Raw genomic sequence first — 22,064 nt, forward strand, 5'->3', positions numbered from 1 at the left:
GCAACAAACCCAGGCTGTGTCGACCAGGAACTCCCTCCGGCTTTGGCTCTGAAAATTGTGCCAAAACATCAAGGGAAAATATGTATTAATATCACACTGCCCAGCCTGCCCTGCTCTGCGTGCCCCCCGCCTCCCCAGCTCCTGCTGTGCTGCCCCAGCCACAGCTGGGATCTCAGAGCCCCCCAGGTCAGGCACCTCCCGATCCCCTTGCAACTGCCCTCAGAGCAGCCCCTGTGCTTCACCTGCCCAGCCGGGGCTGCTGGGCCTTTGTCCCAGCAGCAGGTTCCCTGATCCCCAAAGCTGAAGGGTCTGGGGAGCAGGACAGCAGCACCAGAGGGTGCGTGGGGAGCCCCAGGAGCCAGGGGCACACTGGGCTGGAGCTGGCAGCCCCAAGGCCCCAGTCTGCAAGAGCCAAGGGAGCCTCATTAGCCAAGGGAGCCTTGTTAGCTGGGTGACCCTCACTAACAAAGCAGGGTCCAGGGACCCCCTCTGCAGGGCTGGCTGGAGCATGGGGCTGGCAGTGAGTGAGGGATGCCTGGGAGGCTGCAGGTGCATGAGTTACCTGGGCCCTCACCTCCCATGGGCTCCTCTACACCCACCCCCCCAGTTACCCGTGCACACACCTTCCCAGGGTGCCTGTGTATTCACCATCCCCATGGACCTGTGCGCCCACCTTCTGTGGGTATCTGAACACTCACCATGCTGGGTACCTGTGCTTTCACCTTCCCCAGGTACCTGTGCACCCACTGTCCCTGGATACCTGTGTGCCCACCATCCCTGGGTACCTGTGTGCCCACTGTCCCTGGGTACCCGTGTGCTCACCATCCCTGGGTACCTGTGCACCCACTGTCACTGGGTACCTGTGTACCCATCATCCCAGAGTACCTGTGAATTCACCTTCCCCAGGTACTTATGCACCCACCATCCCTGGATACCTACCCACTGTCTGTGGGAACCTGTACACCCACTGTCCCTGGGTACCTGTGTGCTCACCATCCCTGGGTACCTGTGTGCCCACTGTCCCTGGGTACCTGTGTGCTCACCATCCAGGGGTACCCGCACCCACCATTCCTGTGCACCCACCCTCTGTACACCCACTCTCTGTGGGTACCTGTACACCCACACTCTGTGGGTATCGGTGTACCCACCGTTCCTGTACACCCACCCTCTGTGGGTATCGGTGTACCCACCGTTCCTGTGCACCCACCCTCTGTGGGTATCTGTGTACCCCACCGTTCCTGTGCACCCACCCTCTGTGCCCTCACTCTCTCTGGGTACCTGTACACCACCCTCTGTGGGTATCAGTGTACCCACCATTCCTGTGCACCCACTCTCTGTGGGTATCGGTGTACCCCACCGTTCCTGTGCACCCACCCTCTGTGCCCTCACCCTCTGTGGGTACCGTGCCCACGTCCGTGGGGTCCAGGTGCCACCTGGTGGCCGCGCGCCCGGCCCGGGGTGGGTGTCACTGGAAATGTCCCAGCCTGTCCCCGCAGGGACCTTTGCGCTGCCCCAAAGGCTCCCCCAAGGCACCCCAGAGCGGAGCCCGGCCCGCGCCTCTCCTCAATCCGAGCCCGGGCCGAACCCCGCCGGAGCTCAGGGCACAGCTCTCCGTAGAGCTTTGGGCAGGGCGGTGCTGGGGAGTCTCCCTGGCCCCGGCTTCCCGGGGGTTTTGCTGCTCGGTGTTCCCCAGCCCCAGCACAGCTGGGAGTGGGGTTTTCTCCTGCGGGGTCTGCCCCATAGCAATGGCAGTGGGGACCCCCGGCAAGGGCTTGGAGGAGAGTTCAGGAGCCCGGTACAGACACATGGGCTGGGAGGGGAGTCCTGCACGCAGGGCTGGGCACACGAGCTCAGAAGGGAATCGGCCCCGTGACCAGCTGGGCCACCTGAGCAAAGCTCTGACTGAATAAACCCCCACATCCCCCAGTGCTTGGTGAAGAGCGGCAGGAACAATTTGTAGCTGGGAATCCCTCGCAGCTGGAGGCCCCTGGAGCATCCTACCACCCACACTATGGATGGTGTATGGCCCCAGAGCCCAGAGCTGGGGGTCCCGGCCCCTCTCCTGCCGCTGGGGCAGAGCTGGCTGCATCCCGCCCCTATGGATGGGGAGTGAGCAGAGTGCTGTCCACGCTCTTCCCCAGCAGTTACAGCCATGTCCCCAGTCCCCTGCTCTGCAGCTGAAGCCCCTGCAGTGTCCCAGCCTCTACAGCCATGCAAATCTGTGTCCCAGCCCCTACAGCTCGAGGGACAAGGGTCTCACCCCACTTCCTACAGCCTGGGTCTGACTGTGATCCCTCTCTCTGCAGGGGAGCTGGCTGTGTCCCACCCCACATTCCGACATGAGGGTCTCAGCCCCTCAGCTACAGATGGGGCACATCTATAACCCCGGCCCTACAGCCAAGGGGTCAGAGCTCCCTCCCTATAGTCATAGCACACACACCCCCCAGTGCCTGTAACCAGGGGGTCACAGCCCTCCATTGCCGAAGCACACCCATACCTCACCCCCTGCCCTGTGCCCCAGCCCCTATGGCCGGGGCAGGGGGGGCTCCCAGCCCTCCCCGCGATTCCCGGAGCCCACCTACACTCCTGTTCTCACAGCCAGGGGGTCGCAGCCCGCGCCGCTATTGCTAGAGCACACCCACACCCCAGCCCGCGCCCCTACACCCCCGCCCGTGTCCCCGGGGGGTGTCACAGCCCCCTGCCCTCTCCCCGGCTCGCACCGACACCCCCGGTCCCGTCCCAGGCCTCGCGTCCCCCCCGTCCCGTCCCCCCCGTCCCGGGCCCTCCCCGGGGGAGGCGCTCGGGGCCCGCGCCCGCCATGTTTCCCGGCAGCGCTCCCTGCCCGCCGCCCGCCTGAGCCTCCCGGGGCCGGCCCGGCCCGGCCCGGGGCCGCCCGCCCTCCTCCGCCGCCGGTGAGTGGGGCCCGGCGAGCGGGGCCCGGCCCGGGGCTCCCGCTCCGCGCAGGCCGCGGAGCCTCGGCCTCGATTAGCGCCGCGGGCCGGGAGCGGGGTGCGGGGCTCGGCCGCGGAGGGCGGGGGCGGCGGGCCGGGGCCAGCCGCGGCAGGGGGCGGGCGGGGGTCTCTCCCCGGCCGGACGGGGGTCCCGGCCGCCCCGGGCCGCCCGGCCACGGCGGGGGCCGCGGCTCGGCCCGTCCGGCCGGCTGGGCCGTGCGGCGCTCGGGGAGGGCTGAGGCTGCGGCCCCTTCTTTCGGCAGGGACTCGATCGACAGCAGCTCCCGAAGGATTGTCCGTGTGGCAGCGGGCGCCAGCCGGGACCCCCGAGGGATCCGCGGCTACCGCGGCTGCCCTGGCTGCGAGTGCCCGAGGAGAGGCCGGTTCGGGCCGGGAGGGTCCCGGTGTGGCCATGGGAGCGCTGGTCTGAGCTCTGCGAGGGACCCCCGGGTGCGGAGCCGAAACCCGCATCCCCCAGCTGAGGACGAGGAGGGTTAAACCAGAGGTGATCCGGTTCCGTCCCACAGGAGCGCTCCTGGCAGGGTAATGGTTTTGTGTTTGTCTTGTTTATTCCCTCGGTGAAGCAAGTTTTGTAGGAGCAGGAAGGAAGGGAAGCAGCAGGGCTGGCTGGGAGGTCGTGGGTACCTCGTGTACCCCACAAAGGCAGCACTGCTGGGAGCTCCTCGTACCGACACCGTGGCTTTGTGCCCGAGCTGGAGCCACCCGCACCCACCGTGGTCCTGCGCACATCTTCTCCCGTTGTTCTGTGTCAGAGTTGGGCTGGCTGCAGCCACGTTGTCCATACACATTGGAACTGTGTGTGGTTTTTGTTTGTGCCTCATGGTTCTCATTTGGAGCACTGTGGTGGGTTTGGCCCTGTAAATGCTACACCGTGTGTGGCTGGAAGGGGCCGGTTTTTGGGGTTGGAGGTAACTGCATGTGATCCAGAGAGAAATTAAGATTAAATTTAAAATTAGGTTTCAGCGTGTCAGCTGTTTCCCCGGGAAGGTGTTCTGGAATCCCATTTTACTGTTCAAAAGAAAACCTTATCTTTATTTCCAGCCTAACCCTGCTAACGTTCCCCTTACCCACGTATGTCAGAGCAGAGCGTCAGTGGGTTCTTTCTGCATCGCTTGCGTCATCTTCCTAAGAACTAAAAAACTAAACCAGGCTCGAAATGAAAACCAAAATATGACTGACTGGGCCTGCACTGGGCGTGTGAGGTGTGGGTGTTCACGGGGGGCAGCAGTAGTGCTGTGGGGGCACATTTAGTGCTGGTGGAGAGCGGATTGTTGGGGTCTGACGTGCTTGTGTGTCACCGGGAGTTTAGGGAGCCTCGTGGTGCAGCAGGGAGAGCTGGGAGCCAGTTCCTGTTGGCTTTCCAGTCTGGCTCTGGGCAGCTCTGGGTGGCTTAGGGCCCCAGGACATGGATTTTAGGAGCCCCGAGTGCTCGAGGGTCGGGGGCTGGTGAGGTTGTGCACGTGCAGGAACTGGGCTCTCTTGGGATCCTTTGTGCTCCTTCCTGATCAGCTGCAGCACACAATGCCTGAGTGCTCGGGCCCTCACAGCTGTCCCGGGTTTATTTCTGATCCCTGGCTGCAGCTCGGTGCCTCGGAGGGGCGAGGATGGCTCAGGAGACGAACCAGACGCAGGTGCCTCTGCTGTGTACCACGGGCTGCGGCTTCTACGGCAGCCCCCGGACCAACGGCATGTGCTCCGTGTGCTATAAGGAGTTCCTGCAGAGGCAGCAGAGCAGTGACCGGATAAGCCCTCCAGGTAGAGGATTTTTTTCCTGGAAATCTGTCTTAAATGGATCCAAACTGTGTTCAGCATGGTGCTGGTGCCTGGCCACCAGCAGATTTACTCCCTCCTAGAAAAATCATATTTCCCTTTCCATGGATACTCAAGGCTCTAAGTCAAGGACCCAAGCCCTCGAGCACTTCTGTTCCCTGTCAGGAGGGGCACTTGCTTTCATCCCAGTCTCACCAGTTTGTGAAGCCCCATCCCAGCCAGCACCTTCCAGTAAGCTGTAGAATTTCACATGTGCTAATGGTGATCCCAGCTTTCAGCTATTTACTGCTCCCTGATTAGGTGCTGACTGCTGGGAACCATGACAAAGCCCCACAATGAAGTTTTATTTGGCCTATTTTTATACTATTCTTATCTTAACAGTGTGATATCTAGAAGCCATGCCTTACAAGGTTTGTTTCCTGCACTTGGGATGGGAGCAGGGAAAGGATGCTCTCTGCAATGTGAGCAGGGATTTCTTTTGCTGGAGGTTTGTGCAGATGCCACATGTACAGAGTGAGAAGTGCCTCTGAGAGTTCTTCCACAGTTTATTCCTGGGGGTCATGGAATTCATCATGGCTTCCCTTGAGTCACCCACACAAAATATGCTCAGGAACATGACTTTTCCTGACAAAGGCTTTTCCTTAGACCCCAGCTTACATCCTCAGCTGACACAAACCCATTTGTGTCTGTTGCAGCCTGTTCCTTTCAGCAGATGAGCATCTGATTCTTACACCTTGGAGAAGTTACAAGGTGCCATTGGGTTCAAGATCCAGACAGCCCTGGTGTCCCACAGAGTCTCATGCACAAATTTGGAGAGGAGAGTGTAGGAACAGGGGTATGGGAGTGATCCCAACAGGGATGTGCCCTCCCAGCTCCAGTAGGGAACAGGAGTGATGGAAGTGCTCGTTCTGCTTTCTCCTTGACTGTCAAGCACCTGAGGAGCTTGCTGATACTTGCCAGAGACTTGACCAAGCCTGCTCTTGTCTCGTAGCACCCAGTGGTCCCAGCAGCAGCCCCATGGCTTCCGAGGCCATCGCAGGACAGTGCGTGGAGGGAGACTCCACACCTGAGGATGCAAAAGCCAGGTAGGGGCAGAGTCTGGAGGGGAGGGGACCTAACCCTGCTAAAATCCAGCTCTGGGACACAAGGGACAGGCTGTCATCCTTTATGTCTGTAAACAGGCTGGGTCAAACTTTGTGTAATGACCCTGGCTTATTTGGAAGATTAAGATGTCCCTCAATCTGCTGCTGATGTGTGATGAGCAGAGTGAGGTATCAGAGGGTTGGTAGTAAATTAAGTGGCATCTTGGTTCTCCTGCAGCCAGTGCACCCTGTCTGTCCCTGGCTCTGTTCAGCTGTTCAGTTTCTGCTCAGTCCAAGCAGTGGGATTTTTGGGGTTTTCCTGTGCAGGGCCAAGAGTTGGACTTGGAAGGATCATGAGGATCATTAGCTCAGAATGTCGTGTGATTCTAAGTGAAAGCACCTGCTGCTGACCCAGTCTGGAAGCTGTGACAGCACGATTAGAGACCTTGGGCCTGTTTGATGGGGAGGAGGACAGAGCTGCACTGAGCTCTACCATCACATTACAGCCCTGACTCATAACTGTGTTTCCCTGCCCCTGAACTTGTTTGGATAGGCTCTTGCCTTGGCTTTGAGATATAATTGGGTGCAAAAGGAAACTGAGATCATCACAGATTCATTCCATTCATGTCTATAAAGAACTTTGATCCCCGATCTCAAGAGGAATTGACCTGCTGTGCTCTTGACCTACTTTTGAATATAAGGAAATAAACTTTACGGGCTGAAGGTCTTCCCCACATAACTGTCCATCAAATGAAAATTCTTGGGTTTTCTCTTTTTGTTTGTCTGCTGCACATGCTCCCAGCGCTCAGACTCCTGTGACCCATCAGATGACGGCCATGAGCATATCCAGAGAGGAAACCAGCAACGAGACAGAAGAATTCAACAAGACAGATGAAGCTTCATCAGCTTCTTCCTCATCAGGTAGGGTGGTTGGTTTGTCCTTTGCACAGATCTGAGTGACACTGAGCTCAGGAGTCCATTGGAGCAGCAGGGACAGCTGCTGACCCCGGGGTGTGTCCCCTCCCGGCAGTAAAGACACACCTGAGAGCTGAGGAGGAAACTTGTTTTGGTGACAGGGAGGAGAGCAAATGCTGTGCTTGAGGGCAGGCTGATAGAGATTGCTCTGTGGGCTGAGGGCTGAGTGGCTGCCAGCCCTCGAGTGGCTGGCAGGAGGATAATCTTCCATGACGCCTCTCCCAGCGAATGGCAGCGAGCCCGGAGCGTCCCACAGCCTGACGCGGCTGCTGCTGGCAGGCACTCCCCTGCCAGCTCCCGAGGGGGAGGAAGGGAGACAGATCCATCCGAGGCTTGGAGAGAGGTGAACTCCTTTGTGACAGTGCCTGGGGGTAGTGGAGGCCTGTTGGTGTGATGGGGGAACGTGTCCCTCGGGGGGTGTTACACAGCGAGCGCCCTGACGTGATGGAGGAGCAGCAGAGTCATTGCCCAGTGTGGCACATCCTCCAGCTGATGCCATAAGCAGGTGATCTGCATGCAGACACCCTCCTTTGCTCAGCTGACAGCTTGCTTGCATTGAAAGCTAAAAAAACCCAGGAGCTGTTCGTTGCTAAAAAGCCAGGCTCCAGTCACCACACATGGCTGGGCATTTTGGGTTAGGTAATCTCTTGCTTGCAAGCCCAGGAGGCAATTTGCAACAGGCAGGTGAGAGACTGTTAAAAAGAGGCTTGGGAGAGCCTGCCCCTTTCATTTGCCTGTGTAGTTTTTAGGAGGCTGTTTAGGATCAGCTCCACAAAGCTGTCTCTGTTTCATCTCCTCAGAGCAGCCTGCCCCGCAGGTGCTCCAAGGAGCAGTTGGAGCTCCTCCCTCCTGTTGACTTCTCTAACCTGCTTGGGTACTGGAGGAAATCCTGCTAAGCATCAATGACCTTTAACAATCTGGCTTTGAGAGCTCAGTTTTCCCTTTGGTAGATTAGAGGCAGTGATGGATATCTGTGTAAAGCATTCTAAGACCTACTTTTGGGGAATGCTTACATAAGAGTCAGCAGAAATAATTAGTAGTACTTACAAGGGGTTAACTTTTTTTCTCCCTGTGAAGATTAACTGTGGGCTCAGCTGACAGCTGTGTTGCTGTACAGCAGCTGAGCTGTAGTGACTATCCAGTCTCTGTCCAGTGGCCACTTCAGCTTTGGATTTAAGGCATTTGAAACAGAGAGAAAAGAAAGCTGCGAGGTGGAGATTTCGGTGGAACAAGGCAAATCTCACAGTTTGGGGTATGATAGCCAGGGCAGTGTGCACACACAGAGTCATCAGAGCCTCAAGCAGTTCCTGCAATAAAATGTATATTTGGTTTATCAAGAAGGGCAGTAAAACCCTTGCCTCTGTTTCAGGTTCCCTGCTTGAGATATCCCAGAACACGGCTGAGGGCAAGACAGCTTCGGAAAAACCGAAACCGAAGAAGAATCGCTGCTTCACCTGCCGGAAGAAGATTGGGCTGACTGGTAAGTGCCTGGCTTTGGGAAAGCTTCCCTGTGCCCTGACCAGTCCAGAGTGAGAGCCCAGTGAACACAGTGCTGTGGTGCTGCTGGGTTTGGAGGGTCAGAGGTTGGAGGTTCCCCCCAAATCCATCCTGGAGCCGTGGTGCTGCAGGAGAGAAGGGAGGAGAGCTCTGACCTGCAACAGCACTGGCTGAGGCAACAGCCTGGGGAACATCCCACTCCCTGCCAGGGTCCTGGCAGCCCTTGGGAGCAGGATTGGATGCAGCAGCACCTCTTGGTTGTTCCTGCTTCCTGGCAGAAGCTGCTGTAGAGGAAGGCAGAGCTCGCTGTGGATTGGAATCCGCTCCCAGTCATGTCTGTGGTAAAGCTTTCGTAACAGTGACACGAACTGAGCTAGACCCAAATGGAAAATCCCTCTCCAAGACTCATCCCATTTGTTAATGCTGCCTGATCTCCACTGTTAGCTTCCTGAGAGCAGGATGGCTCTCAGCATGCAGCCTGTGAAGCTGGAGAGAGAAGTGCTGGGATGGTGTCAGGGCACTGCTATCTGTGGGAAACAGCTTCTGGAAAGTGAAGCAATTAATTTGGCTGTGGTTTGTTAATGAAAACATCATTTCCCTAAATTATCTCTGGCATTTAGTGCTTCTCTGGAAAAAAGTTAACTCTGGAGCTGCACAGGTCATGTTGTTCTGGCAGACCACTTGCTTCTGTAGCCTGCCTGGGGCATCCAGCAGCCAGGGACTGGCTGTTTTCATGGATATAAGAGGCTTTGGCAAAGTCTAAACTGGAAAGTTTGGGCCTGGAAATCCACGGGCACTGTCCTAGAGTAGGGGTGGGTTTATAAACCTGGATCTGGGCTGGGTGCTCTGTGCCCAGCCTTCAGGTTGCAGAGAGGATTGTTTTCCTGAATGAGTGTTTCCTTTAAACTATGAGAAGTTCTCTTCTTAAGGATTCACCTTAGAGAGAACTCCTGTGAATTCAGGGCATTTAGGATAAAATGAGTTTTGTCAACCAGGAGTAAACTGGCACCTTGGAGCAAAGTGTTTGTGGGCTTTACAGCCTGTAGTTGGAAAAACATGAAGGGACAGAGCATGATTCCCTGCCAGCAGGATTCCCTGCTGTCCTGCAGCACCTCCCCTGCTTCCCTGCCTTGCTTTCCCAGGGTGCTGTGTTAATGGTAGCACTCCGAGCATTGTCCCTGAGTGAAGTGACTAAACTGGGAGTTTTGAAGCCTAAGTAGCTCAAACATGATCCTAAGGTGGTGACAGCTCTGCTGCTTGCTGCTGGTCAGTCCAGCTGCTGCTGTGTGACCCTGGGGAGCTGGACTGGCTCGGAGAGCTCAGCTCCAGCTCGGGCTGCTTGGGGAGCCTGGTCTGGATTAACAATCTGGCACTCTGCAGTGCCTGGCACGTCCCTTGTCCCCAGGGAGCACAGACAGCAGCTGCTCCGGGAGCGTTTCCCACCATGTGACAGCTGGGGCTGCCCAAAGAGGAAAGCTCTTTGAGCTGGAGGAAAGCAAAGAGCCTCCCATGGTCTTCCCTAAATGAAGAGTCCCTTTGGCCTGTGGGGAACTGCAGGCCCCCCTGCCTTGCCCCTCTCTCTGCATTGGTGGCATTTCCTGGTGTGGCAGGAAGGAGCCAGGCCCTGCCGCCTTCCTGCCCAGCTGGATGGGGCCTGACGTGGCTTTGTCCCTGCTCTTCCACCCCTCAGGCTTCGACTGCCGCTGCGGGAACCTGTTCTGTGCCATTCACCGGTACTCTGACATGCACGCCTGCCCCTACGACTACAAGGCAGAAGCTGCCGAGAAGATCCGCAAGGAAAACCCCATCGTTATCGCCGAGAAGATCCAGAAGTTGTGAAGGGGTCCGAGCAGCTCGAACTGCAGCCAGGCTGCCTGGTGCTCCTCCCCTTCCTCCCAGCCTTCCTCCTCTTCCTCCCAGCCCCTGCAGCGGTGCGAGGGTGACTCCGGCAGCGCACACAAACCGGCACCTGGACATGGGGACTCCTCGCGCCTCTGGCAGTCAGTTGGTGTTCCTCCTCTCCCTTCCTGCCTGTCTGACAGCCACAGCTCAGCTGATGTGTTCTCAACCAGCTTCCCAAAGGAAAAGGGACCGTCCTGCCCCGCTGCTCCGGCTCTAAGACCTTCACACTCGCCTCTTGCCGGGCACTTGCACAGCGTGAGCGGCCCGGCTCTGCCGAGCAGCCTTTCCTTTCCCGGCAGCTCCGAGTCCTGCAAACCAGCCAGGACTTGTGGCCGCAGTCCCCGAGCAGCCGCTGGACTCTGTTCCCTCTGCCTGTAATCCCGGGAGCTGGGGGATCCTGGCAGCCAGGCTGCCGTCTGCTCCCCGGGAGGTGTTTGCTCTCTGATGCAGAAAAGTTGATTCCGTAGTTCCAGCACCCCAGACCCCTCTCCCCACCCTCTGTCGACGCTGTTGGAGAAGCACCAAGGGGGCTGAGCAGTGATGCTGGCACAGGGAAGATATTTTGTGGCTTGAAGTGACGTGGGCAGGGCAGGACCTTCAGGAGGTTCTGCTCGCTGCCTTGTGCCTCTCTCCACAGGGAGGGAGCCAGGGACACCCCTGCTCCAGTCTCCTGCTCCAGCACCCCTGGATAACCCCGGCTGCTTTCCCAGCAAGGTGTGTGTCCCTCAGTGCTGCCTGTGCCTGCTCTCCCCTCTTTCCTCTCCCCTTTCTCCTCTCCCTGCTCTCCTCTCTCCCTGCCTTCTGCCTTACACGAGTCGCTCTCATCAGGGTTGTGCACAAAGCTCAGGTCCCCACACCTCTGCTTCTGGACCTGTCCCTGCATCCAGGTGACAGTGGGGTCCCCTCCTCCCACGTGGGCCATGCTGGTATTGGGGAGAGCTCGGGGAGCCCACCCAGCTGCCCTGCTCTGCCTCCTCCCTCCCTGTGGGACGAGAGGCAGGGCCAGGTCCCCAGGAGCTGCTCTGCAAGCCAGACAGAGGGAACTGGGGCACAGGGAAAGTCACAAGGAGGGTCCCAGGGTGCCCAGAAGTCCAGGTGGGGGCTCAGAAACACCCATGGAGAGACCCAGGGAGCAGGGAGAGATGCTTGGAGGGCTCTGGGCTCTCTGAGAGACTCAGAATTCCCTGAGGTGCGGGAAGGCCCAGGGAGGGCTCTGGGATGCAAGGGAAGGCAGAAGGAGAACTTTGGGGTACAGTGAACACGCTCAGAGGCCTCAAGCACCCCAAAAGCCACTTGGAAGGCTTTGGGGGTGCACACACTCACTCACACAGGAAGGGAGGTGTAGGAAAAACCAAATGCCACTCAGTACCACTCCAGGAGTAACTGGAGGGCTCTGTTGGGAGGACCCGGGGCTCAGGGATGCAGCACAAGGCAGGCAGAGGCTTCTGGGGCACAGCCACAGCCTCTTCCATGCCCAGGGGATTCCTGGGAACACCAGGAGCGGGGCTGTGGCCATGGGGCTATGGCTCTCAAGCAGAGAAACCCGATGTGTCCCGGGGGACGAGCAGCAGCCTCTGTCCCACTCTGCTGGCCATCCCACGCTTTGGAAGCGTTTCCCTCGGTGTCAGCAGAGCTGCAGGGCCCAGATGGGGGAAATCACAGCAGCTCCTTCCTTCCAAGGGCTGTTTGCCTGCCCTCCTTGTGGCAGTTCTGCCCAGGTGCTGGTGGGGGGATCCCTCTGAGTGTTTGGTTTCTGCAGTCTGCTCCAGCCAAAGCAGTGTTTGCTCTGTGTCAGCTGCCATCCTGTGCTGCTCCCAGCAGCATCTGAACCTCCCAGACTGCTGCAAACCCCCCCTCCAGCACTGAGAGGAGCAAGGCTGCCTCTCGCCAGCCTTTTCCTCAGGTTTTTCCTTCTGGATAACACTGACATCACGTCTGGAGCACACAAGTGGCTGCACGTGTTACCCCTGGACACAGCTGGGGAGCTGGAGCTGGTGCGTGGCCAGGCTGGGTTTGCCACTGAGTTTTTGGCTGAGGATGATCCCTCACCCTCGGGGGATGCAGGAATTGCAGCCACCAGCCCCAGGAAGTGCAGCAGCTCCCATGGATCCCTTGGGAAAGCCCACAGCCACCTGCTTCTCCAGCACCGCCCTTTTCCCTGTTCTCCCTCCCTGTCCATGAGTGTAAATACAACACAGTCTAGTTTGCTTGGATGCTGTGGGTGCTCTGTCTCAGGCAGGGATGTCTGTGGGGCTCTGTGCCTCAGTTTCCCTGTGGATGATCACTGACGGTACCTGGTGCTGGCTGGGGATCAGAGCCCCCCAGACCTGCACCCCCAGATCTCAAATCCAGCAGGGGCTGGGCTGGATGATCTCCAGAGGTCGCTTCAACCCTGACAAATCTGGGGTTTTGCCTCCTGGCTGAGCAGGAAGCCTTGGCTAGGTCTGAGGGGCTCCTGGGCTCTCTCTTGTCTGCTGTCACCCCCTTGGGGCAGCAAAGGGAGTTTGGGGCAGGCCCCCAAAGCCTTCCCCCTCTCCATATCCGTGTGGGGCATTCGGGCAGCGTGTGGCACCAGGGCTGACTCGGCAAGGCTGTGGACGCTGCCTCCCGTCACATCTCTGTAGGCAGGCACGGGAAAGGGGGGAGAAGGGACACGGGGGAGGGCCTGGCTGAAGGCAGAGCTCCGAGGGGGCACGGCAGAGCCCGCCTGTGCTCAGCGCTGTCCCCAGGGATCGCTCCCTCCTCCAGCCCTGTTCAGATGTGTAGCGAGGCCCTGCCGCAGGGAGAGAACGGATCCTGATCAGGGTTCACCGTGATTCAGAGCGGGCAGTGACTGATTCACCTGAAGGCCCTGCTGCCATCCAGAGGGACCCTGAGGGGCTCGGGGAGAGCTGGGTGGGGGCAAACCTAAGGCGTTCAACAAGGGCAAGTGCAGGCTCCTGCACCCGGGCAGGAACAACCCCAGGGGCCAGCACGGGCTGGGGGTGACCCGCTGGGGAGCAGCTCTGCAGAGAAGGACCTGGGGTGCTGGTGGATGAGAAACTGTCCCTGAGCCAGCAGAGCGTCCCGGGGCCAGGGGGGACACTGGGACCCTGGGGGCATCAGGAAGAGCGTGGCCAGCAGGGCAGGGAGGGATTCTGCCCCTCTGCTGGGGAGAGGGGGCACATCTGGGGTGCTGTGTCCAGTTCTGGGACAACAAGGACAAGGAGCTGTTGGGGAGGGTCCAGTGGAGGCCCCAGAGGTGATTTGGGGTCTGGAGCTCCTGTCTGATGAGGAGAGACCGTGGGAGCTGGGCTTGGTTAATCCAGAGAAGACTGAGAGTGTTGATGTTTGGTTTTTTACAAAGACTGTAAAATCATACAGTATAAAGTCATAAACACTCCCCAGTCACGTTGGAGAATATAACGGAGAACAGCCAGGTTTACATCGATACGAACCAAACCCAGCTCCAGCTCCAGAGCTGTGACAAGCAGCCTGCTCACTGAGTTTGGGGATGTCGCAGTGCCCAGGCAGAGCATCCCAGTGCCTGCTGGACTCCTCCACTCGCTCCTTGCGGGTTTTCGACGCTTTCTTCAAGATGCGCTCCATTTGCTGCTTCTCCTGCATCTTCTCCAAGGCCACCTGTGCCGGGGTCCGCTTGTCCAGCCCGCGCTTCTCCTCCTCCTCCCGCTGCTCCTTGCTGCCCGTGATCTGCTCCGGGATCTGGGCTTTGTCTTTCGCCGTTTTCTCCCCCTTGCCGGCGGCCCCCAGGGCACCCCCGCTGCCCTTCAGCCGCAGGGGACCGCGCTCCATGATTTTTCTCAAACTTCTAGATTTTTGTCAAATTTATACAGTCCCAAACCCATAGAAATCCATCGGTTCATTGGGCCCGAGTCGCGCAGTTCTTAGTATTTGGTTTCCTACTGGATACGGATTTCCTCGCCTTTGATGTTAATTAGGCCTTCACTCCTAATTTGCATTTCCTTACCAGCCTCCTCCAGGTGTCTCCAGCCGTGCCAGGGGGCAGGTCTGGAGTAGATGTTCGCTGATGTCGCGCCAATGGCCCTTGATGGCTTTTATCTCTTATCTCTCGTGTTGCTCTCGGCCTGCGGAGATGCCGAACTCATCATTGTCCCTGGTGGAACAATGCTTTGGAGGGAAACTTCGTTCCCTTCCCCCGGGCCAAAGGCGAGCAAACGTGACTAAAGTTAGGAAATAAAAGTTTTAAACTTGGTATATTTTCCAACAAGAGGCGATCTCACCAATCCACCTAAATATCTCCAGCGTGAGTGCCAGACTCCTTCCAGTGGTGCAATGGCCCCTAACTGAACTCAACCACGAGTCCCGCCTCAACGTGAGGAAGAGCTGCTTTACACGGAGGGCGGCAGAGCACCGAGCAGCTGCCCAGGGAGGCGGTGGAGTCTCCCTCTGCGGAGATATTCCAAGCCCAGCTGCAGCAGGTGACCAGGGTCGGGCTGGACGATCTCCAGGTCCCTTCCAGCCCCATTTGGGATTTTGGGACGCGGGATCGAGGAGAGGCCGCGCCGCGAGGCGGCCGCGCTGTTCCCATGGCAACGGGCGCGGGGCGATGGCGTCACTTCCGGCCGGGGCAGGGCCAGCGCCGCCCCCCGCCTGGGAGGCCGCAGCGGCCGCGGGGCCTCGGCAGCGGCGGCGCGGCCGGGAGGATGAGCAGGTACCGGCCGGGCACCGCCACACGGGCTCACGGGCCGGGGGCGGCCTGCAGGCAGCGCGGTCCGGCGGCGGGATGGTCAGCGTGTGCTGATGGGGGTCCCACAGCGCGGTCAGAGGGAGGGGAGGCCCCGGCACGCGGGGGAGGCCGCGCTGGTCAGTGAGGGGGGGACACAGTGGTGAGTGAGGGGGGACACAGTGGTGACACAGTGGTGAGTGAGGGGGGGACACAGTGGTGAGTGAGGGGGGACACAGTGGTGGGTGAGGGGGGGACACAGTGGTCACTGAGGGAGGGGACACAGTGGTGAGTGAGGGGGGACACAGTGGTGAGTGAGGGGGGACACAGTGGTGAGTGAGGGGGTACACAGTGGTGAGTGAGGGGGGGACACAGTGGTGAGTGAGTGGGGACACAGTGGTGGGTGAGGGGGGGGACACAGTGGTGACTGAGGGAGGGGACACAGTGGTGAGGGGGGACACAGTGGTGAGTGAGGGGGGGACACAGTGGTGGGTGAGGGGGGGACACAGTGGTGAGTGAGGGGGGACACAGTGGTGAGTGAGGGGGGGACACAGTGGTGAGTGAGGGGAGACACAGTGGTGAGTGAGTGGGGACGCAGTAGCCAGTGTTTTGGGGTGGCACAGTGGTCAGTGTCGGGTTGGGGGGCCCCGCGCGGGTCAGTGGGGTTGTGGGACCCCCCTCGCGGGCAGGGGAGGGGGAGGCCGGGCAGGGTGTGTGAGCCCCCCCGCAGGCGGGAGAGGCTCCCGGTGGGCGGCGTGTCCCGCAGCCGGCGGTGGGGGCGGCGGCAGAGCCGTGTGGGCTCATGGGGACCCCTCAGTAGTCGGGGGGGTCTCGAGGTCACCGGGGGCGGTCGGGGGCCTTACACGGGTCCAGTGGGGCCGTGGGGGACACGCACACAGTGATCGGGAGGGGTTCCAGTGCTCGGTGTGTGTTTGGGGGGGTCCCCAGCGATCAGTCAGGGGACTGGGCCCACAGGGGTCGAGGGGCCCCACACGGGTCAGTGTCGGGGGGAGTCTCCATGCTTGTCCGCAAGGTGAGAGGGCCACAATGGACAGCGAGGGGGAGAACTCACTGCTCAGGGGTGGGGGCGAGCTGGGGGAGGGCTCGGTGCTGGGGAAGGCCGGCCATGGAGGGAAACGTGTGTGCGGTCAGGGTGTGCGGGGAGGGGGTCCCGTGCCTGTCAGGGGAGGAGGAAGCACCCACCAGTCCGTGGTGGGGGTCCCCACAGAGGTCAGTACAGCAGGGATACCTGGGCACGGCAGGGAGCCCCCCTCGATGGGTGTGCGGTCGGGGTGCGCGGTGGGTCGGGGTGTGCGCCGTGGGTCGCGCCCCCCACAGCAGGGGTGGGGCGAGGGCAGAGGCTGGCCAGGGCCGGCCACCCACGGCGGGGTGTCCCCAGCTGGTGCCTGGCTTTGTCCTAGCGTGTGCGAGGCGCACGACACGAGTGTGCCACACGGTGTGAGTGGCCCGTAGTGCCGCCTCCCCGCGCGGAGCCCGTGCGGGTGTGCGGCACCGGCCATCCCGCTCTGCCATCCCGCTCTGCCATCCCGCTCTGCCATCCCGCTCTGCCATCCCGCTCTGCCATCCCGCTCTGCCCCGGGAGTGCTGGTCCCATCGGCACGCGGGGTGCCAGCCTTGGGAGGGACGCGGCTGCCACGTGCCAGGTGTCACCCCGGCCCTGCTGTGGATGGTCACCGGCCCGAGGGGGCTCCCACCGGGCACAGGGCTTCACTCCCAGTATTTTGGCATATTTCAGTGCCAAATCCCAGCTTCAGTGCCATATCCCCCTTCCACCCTTTCCTCCCCTTTCCCAGGCCTTCGGAAGCAGATGGAGCGAATTCCTCGGGGTGTGGGCTGGTTTGACATTCCTCAGCTCAAGCCTGTGCCCAAACTTGCAGAAAATAGTTGCTTTTTTTTTTTTTTTTTTCTTTTTTTTCCCTCTTCCCCCCTTCCTCTCCCCTTTCCCCTTTTTCCTCGGGAGCTCGGCACTCCCGAACGCCTGGGTGGCCCCTGGGGAGCCGTGTCCTTTGTCCCCTCAGCCGTGCGGCTGCTGTGGGGGTGGTGCGTGTGGGATCCGCGCTTGTCCTCGCCCCCTCCGCGTGGGCTGCCCGCGGGGGCTGGCGAATGTGGCAGGAGCTGGGATTGCGGGGGGGCCGCAGAGATGCTCGGGGGAGTGGGGGGGACACCGCGGGGAGCTGTCCCCGGCCGTGGGTCACGGAGGGGACAGAGCCCTCAGAGCCCCCGCCCTGCCCGCAGGCCTCCGCAGCCGCCGGACGGACAGATGGACACGGCAGCCCCGCCGCACGCCCCGGGCCGCGCTGCACGGCCGGCGCCAGCCGTGCCCAGGGCCAGCTGAGGACGGGGCGTCTCCGGGCCCGGCGTCGTTGCCGGCCTCTGTCCGATTGGGATCCTCCCTCGCTCCGGGCGCAGCCGCCTCCCCTCCCGCCTCGCCGCCGTCATGAACGGGCTGTCGATCAGCCAACTCTGCTGCCTCTTCTGCTGCCCGCCCTGCCCCAGCCGCATCGCGGCCAAGCTGGCCTTCCTGCCCCCGGAGCCCACGTACGCCATGGTGCCCGAGCCTGAGCCCGTGGGCAGCACGGGCTCCCTGCGCGGCGCCGCGGGCCGCTGGAAGCTGCACTTGAAGGAGAGGGCGGATTTCCAGTACTCCCAGCGGGAGCTGGACAACATCGAGGTGTTCGTCACCAAGAGCAGCCGGGGCAACCGCGTCGGCTGCATGTACGTCCGCTGCGTGCCCGGCGCCAGGTGAGTCACCGCGGGTGTGCCAGCCGGGCTCTGCTGGGCTGCCCTGGGGGCTCCTGTCCCCTCTTCCCCCTCGCCGAGCTGGCCCTGCCGCGGGGCTTTGGAGGCGTCCGGTGGGACGGGCGAGCTGCGCTCCCAGGACCGGTCTGGCTTGTGGCCGCCCTGGGAGCGGGGTTAAAGCAGGAGCAGAGGCAAAGCCGGGGCTGCCGGGGTGCGGGGATTCCCCAGGCTGTCTCACGTTCCCCGGTGTCACGGCAGTGATGCAATGCTCCAGTTGTTTGTGCAGAGCTTGATGCTTAAGGGGCACCGGGGTGGCTGCACCAGCTGCTTCTCCCTGAGCCCTGCCCTGTGGTGACCGTGGGAAGGGCAACTGCCCGTGCCAGCCAGGAGAGCCTGGCTTAGTCAAATTCACGGGGACATTTGATTCCTCAAGGAAAAGAGTGATGAGAGTGAAAGGCAGGAGGGGTTTGGTTTGGTCACTCCTGTGGGTCTGAACTGGCACCCTGGAGTGTGAGATAAAGACATCCTCCTGCTGCCACTGCCTGGGCGGAGGAGACAGGAGGGGACTTGGCAGCTGCTCCTTGAGCAGTGGCACAGTTTGGGGGTTCAGGTGCAGAGGGAGGCCACATCACCTCAGCTGACCCCTTTCCTATGTCCTCCCAGGAACAACAGGTCCTCAAAGACCAGCATCCCAGGCTGCAGGGCTGGAGGGGAGAAGCGGGGCTGGGGGGAGCCAGGCCTGCCAAACCATGGGGTATCAGGTGCTCCTGGCTTACCTCCCCCAGCTCATCCTGTCACTGACCTCGAGCTGGGACTCCCTGGGCATCCAGGCCAGGATTGGAGGCCCAGCCTGGCCACAGAGCCCTCAGACCAGCTGCGGGGCTCAGCAGGGAGTGGGTCCTTCTCCCTCCCTCTGACAGAAGGGAGCCAAGCTCTCATCAATCTGCTATTAGTGTTAATTTTTATGATTAACATTGTTTTTCCCCTTATGGTGGAAATTTCTTGTGCCTTGTCACTCCCACAATTCACTTCTCTCTCAGCATCTGGTGTCTTGCCAGGCTCAGGAGAGAAAAAACCCGCTGTCAGAATTCTTACTTGAAATCCCCATTGGGCAAACGGCCCCAAATCCTGAGCTTTTTACCAAAAATAGACTCAAAAACTTGAACAGAATCATCATCCTGCCTTCAAGCTGCCTGTTCCTGCTGAGAGTGAGCCTGTGGCTCCGTCAGGGAAGGGTCTGGGTGTCCCTGGGGGTGTCACCAGGACCTCCCTTGGTGGCTGGAGGGGCGTTGGCTCTTTGTGTGCGGGGGTTTGGTTGCTGCCCTCGGGGGATATCCGTGCCGGAGCTCCGGCACCGCGGCACAGCCCGGCGTTAACGCTCCGTACCCGCGTCCCAGGTACACGGTGCTCTTCTCCCACGGCAACGCCGTGGACCTGGGGCAGATGAGCAGCTTCTACATCGGGCTGGGCACCCGCATCAACTGCAACATCTTCTCCTACGACTACTCGGGCTACGGCGTGAGCACGGGCAAGCCCTCGGAGCGCAACCTCTACTCCGACATCGACGCCGCGTGGCAGGCGCTGCGCACACGGTGAGCGGGGCAGGGAGCACGGCCCTGCTGGCCTCAGGAAAACCCTGTGCTCCAGCGGGCTGGAAAACAGGAAATCGCCCAGAAGGGGAACCCTGGGCTGCTTGAGACAGGAAGGGGGGGTTGGAAAACCGTAGAGGGAGCAGCTGGGGGATCCAAGGGGCAGGGATGCTGCGGGGCATGACCTTGGCACAAGCTGTGCTTCCTGTCTCGCTGTGCCAGGCTCAGCTCTGGCTCCCCTGCCAGGCTTGGGGTGCAGCTCCGTGCCAGGCTCAGCCTCCTCTTCCTCGGGCCTGGCTCACGGTGTGACCCAGAGCTGTGGCTGCCCCACATGGCTGCAGTCCAGGGTCTGAACATCCTATAACCCTGAGCTGGTGAGGGAAAGCCTTGACATCTCCCAGAACTCAGCTGGCAGCTCAGCCCTGGCTGCTCCCTGGTCCTTCAGGAGCACAGGGAACCGCTCTGGGCCCAGCTGTGAGGAGCTGGGGAAGATCAGGGGGACAGACCCCAGACCCTGCCAGGAGCCTTGTGGGTGCAGTGACCGGCATAGAGTAACCCCTGAGCTGTATCTCCTGGTGATGTGCCCGGCCACTGAGCTGTCCTGTCCTGTGCCAGGTATGGGATCAGCCCGGAGAACATCATTTTGTACGGACAGAGCATTGGCACGGTGCCCACGGTTGACCTGGCCTCCCGCTACGAGTGCGCGGCCATCGTGCTGCACTCCCCGCTCACCTCCGGCATGCGCGTCGCCTTCCCCGACACCAAGAAGACCTATTGGTTCGATGCCTTCCCCAAGTGAGTGCCCCGGGCAGAGGGCAGGGGGGGTTTGGAGGGGCAGTGCCCAGAGCAGCTCTGGTAACAGCCAGGGGTCGTGTGACATGGGGGCCATTTTTTGTGGTAGGTTTAAGCATCCCCTTTGGCATCTTCTTGCCCTGTATTTGGTGCCCTCTGGGAGTTGTAGCCCTCCCTGGGGTCACCGTGCCCCATCCTGAGGGCTGTGCCATGTGTGTACCCCAATCCCTTGTGGCATTACCTCCTGGCCACCCCATCCCAGTGACTTTGCCCGCTGGCTTTGGGGCTGTGCCGCTGGCCCCCCGTCAGGTGTCACAAGCCCTGGGTGTCCCTGGGACCCCTCTGTCCCCCACGAGTAATTCCTTGGGGATTTTCCTGCTCTTCAGATGGCAGGAGCAGTGCTGAGAGGACAAGGTCTTCCTTTGCCTCTCCCTTGCAGCCAGGCCCCTGGGGCCCAGGGGACAGTTCTGAGCCGGAAGCTGTGGCTGGGAGCCACCAGCCCACGCTCTGCATCCTGGTGGCCTCACGTGGCCTTTGGGACGGGCTGGGACCAGCCGTGCTTCCCTTCCTCAGAGCCCAGCAGGGAAGGGCTGTCCTGCAGCAGTTCCCATCAGCCCTGCTGAAGTCCCATGGGGATGTTGTCACTGCTGTCTGCTCCTTGTCTGTCACACCGGGGCAGATCTTTTCCTTGGCAGAAGCTCTGTGTCCCTCCCTGTCCCTGTGCTCTGCTACGATCAAAGAGCATTTCCCGGTCCCTCTCCCAGGGGATGTTTTGGAGGCAGGAGGAGTGGAAATGTCTCATTCCCTGTGCTTACCCCCTCTCTCCTCTCTTCCCCATCCACCCTCTTGGCAGCATCGAGAAGATCTCCAAAATCACCTCTCCTGTCCTCATCATCCACGGTACAGAGGATGAAGTCATCGACTTCTCCCACGGCCTGGCGCTCTTCGAGCGCTGCCCCAAGGCCGTGGAGCCGCTGTGGGTGGACGGGGCCGGGCACAATGACATTGAACTCTACAGCCAGTACCTCGAGCGCCTTCGGAAATTCATCTCCCAGGAGCTGGCCAGCCAACGCAACTAGCCAGGGGGACAGGCAGGGGGGTTCTGCTTGTTTCTCCAGTTCTCCCAGTAGCTCTCCCTAGTCCGTGCTGCTGGAGCTGTAACGAGTTTGCTCAGCCTCGGCTCCAGGCTCAGGAGAGGGCGGGAGGCCCTGGCATGGACAGTGTTTGCTCTCGGACACGAGCACAGCTCTCCTCCCTGCTGGTGCCAGCCCCGGCGCTGCTGGCACCACCGGCCCGGCTGGCCAGAGACGGCAGCTCCCTCCTTGCCCCTTCCCAGAGACATGAGCCCACCCTCCGATGGTGGATCCTTGGCTTCAGACACGTCCTCGTCCCCTCTCCCAAACCGGCGAAGTCCCGAGTCCCTCCCGGCCGCTCTGCTGCTCTGACCATAGCAATAAGGCGAGTTGGAGAGGGGCTGGGGCCCCGACACTCCCGCTGTCCCTGTGCGTGGGACACAGGAGGTGGCAGTTGCTGCTCTCCATGGAGCTTTCCCGGGACCAGCGCTGGTGGTGCCCGGTGTTCACCCCGCGGCTGGGGCAGAGCCGTGTCCCCACGGGGACTATGGGGATGCATGGAGGAGGTGCCCCCCTGCCCCACACCTCCTCCAGTCTGGCGCTGCTCAGCCTTCCCAGAGCACTCCTGGTGCTCAGGTCACTCCTGGAAAACCTCCTCCGGGAAGCAGGCAGCAAATAAAGAGCAGAGGTTTAACGTTTCACCTGTGTGTGCCCTTTCCCTGGCTGCCCCTGAGGGCTCCTGCCCCTGACCCAGCCCAACCTTTGCCCTGTTCAGCACCTTCCCCAGATTGCCCTTGGCCAGGTCCCCAGTGCCTGTCACCCTCCTCTGGGGACTGGGTGACCCCAAGGTGCAACAGGAGGAAGGAAGGTGCCCTTGGCCCCTGGGACCAGGCTGCAGAGGTCTGTGTGTCCAGTGGGACTGGGGGACAACAGGAGCCCGTTCCCCTGTCCCGTGTCATTAGGGGATC

General features: G+C 60.8%; 3 protein-coding genes across 5 annotated transcripts; 2 read left to right on the plus strand and 1 right to left on the minus strand.

Annotated features, from left to right (window-relative positions):
* The first annotated feature begins 218 nt into the window (after positions 1 to 218).
* On the plus strand, positions 219 to 12,411 carry LOC119712473 (AN1-type zinc finger protein 5-like). 2 transcript variants are annotated; one of them, XM_038163754.1, is made up of 7 exons: positions 2,758 to 2,912; positions 3,215 to 3,494; positions 4,554 to 4,727; positions 5,734 to 5,827; positions 6,627 to 6,745; positions 8,169 to 8,279; positions 9,987 to 12,411. In XM_038163754.1, exons 3-7 carry the CDS (start codon positions 4,577 to 4,579, stop codon positions 10,133 to 10,135), a joined length of 624 nt encoding a protein of 207 aa, XP_038019682.1. In that variant the 5' UTR covers positions 2,758 to 2,912; positions 3,215 to 3,494; positions 4,554 to 4,576; the 3' UTR covers positions 10,136 to 12,411. The 2 variants fall into 2 exon arrangements, 1 of the variants encoding a protein (XP_038019682.1); XR_005259827.1 differs by lacking the exons at positions 4,554 to 4,727; positions 5,734 to 5,827; positions 6,627 to 6,745; positions 8,169 to 8,279; positions 9,987 to 12,411 and having other exon boundaries at positions 219 to 2,912.
* Positions 12,412 to 12,441: 30 nt separating this feature from the next.
* Positions 12,442 to 14,681, minus strand: LOC119712475 (protein FAM32A-like). The gene has a single exon (XM_038163757.1). The coding sequence runs from the start codon at positions 13,988 to 13,990 to the stop codon at positions 13,586 to 13,588; it is 405 nt and encodes a 134-aa protein (XP_038019685.1). The 5' UTR covers positions 13,991 to 14,681; the 3' UTR covers positions 12,442 to 13,585.
* Positions 14,682 to 14,755: 74 nt separating this feature from the next.
* On the plus strand, positions 14,756 to 21,795 carry ABHD17A (abhydrolase domain containing 17A, depalmitoylase). 2 transcript variants are annotated; one of them, XM_038163755.1, is made up of 5 exons: positions 14,756 to 14,870; positions 17,139 to 17,645; positions 19,040 to 19,234; positions 19,847 to 20,026; positions 20,877 to 21,795. In XM_038163755.1, exons 2-5 carry the CDS (start codon positions 17,341 to 17,343, stop codon positions 21,100 to 21,102), a joined length of 906 nt encoding a protein of 301 aa, XP_038019683.1. In that variant the 5' UTR covers positions 14,756 to 14,870; positions 17,139 to 17,340; the 3' UTR covers positions 21,103 to 21,795. The 2 variants fall into 2 exon arrangements, with proteins under 2 accessions (XP_038019683.1, XP_038019684.1); XM_038163756.1 differs by lacking the exon at positions 14,756 to 14,870 and adding an exon at positions 14,911 to 15,045.
* The last annotated feature ends 269 nt before the right edge of the window (positions 21,796 to 22,064 follow it).

This window comes from Motacilla alba, chromosome 28 (assembly GCF_015832195.1).
Source record: "Motacilla alba alba isolate MOTALB_02 chromosome 28, Motacilla_alba_V1.0_pri, whole genome shotgun sequence".
In the NCBI taxonomy this organism is placed as follows: Eukaryota; Metazoa; Chordata; class Aves; order Passeriformes; family Motacillidae; genus Motacilla; species Motacilla alba.

Excerpts from the sequence above, each read along its gene's own strand:
- ABHD17A (XM_038163755.1), top strand. The coding sequence starts at position 17,341 with ATGAACGGGCTGTCGATCAGCCAACTCTGCTGCCTCTTCTGCTGCCCG. Across the intron at positions 17,646-19,039 it reads CGCTGCGTGCCCGGCGCCAG|GTACACGGTGCTCTTCTCCC; the intron begins GTGAGTCACCGC and ends CCCGCGTCCCAG. Across the intron at positions 20,027-20,876 it reads TGGTTCGATGCCTTCCCCAA|CATCGAGAAGATCTCCAAAA; the intron begins GTGAGTGCCCCG and ends CCCTCTTGGCAG.
- LOC119712475 (XM_038163757.1), bottom strand. The coding sequence starts at position 13,990 with ATGGAGCGCGGTCCCCTGCGGCTGAAGGGCAGCGGGGGTGCCCTGGGG.
- LOC119712473 (XM_038163754.1), top strand. The coding sequence starts at position 4,577 with ATGGCTCAGGAGACGAACCAGACGCAGGTGCCTCTGCTGTGTACCACG. Across the intron at positions 6,746-8,168 it reads ATCAGCTTCTTCCTCATCAG|GTTCCCTGCTTGAGATATCC; the intron begins GTAGGGTGGTTG and ends CCTCTGTTTCAG. Across the intron at positions 8,280-9,986 it reads GAAGAAGATTGGGCTGACTG|GCTTCGACTGCCGCTGCGGG; the intron begins GTAAGTGCCTGG and ends TCCACCCCTCAG.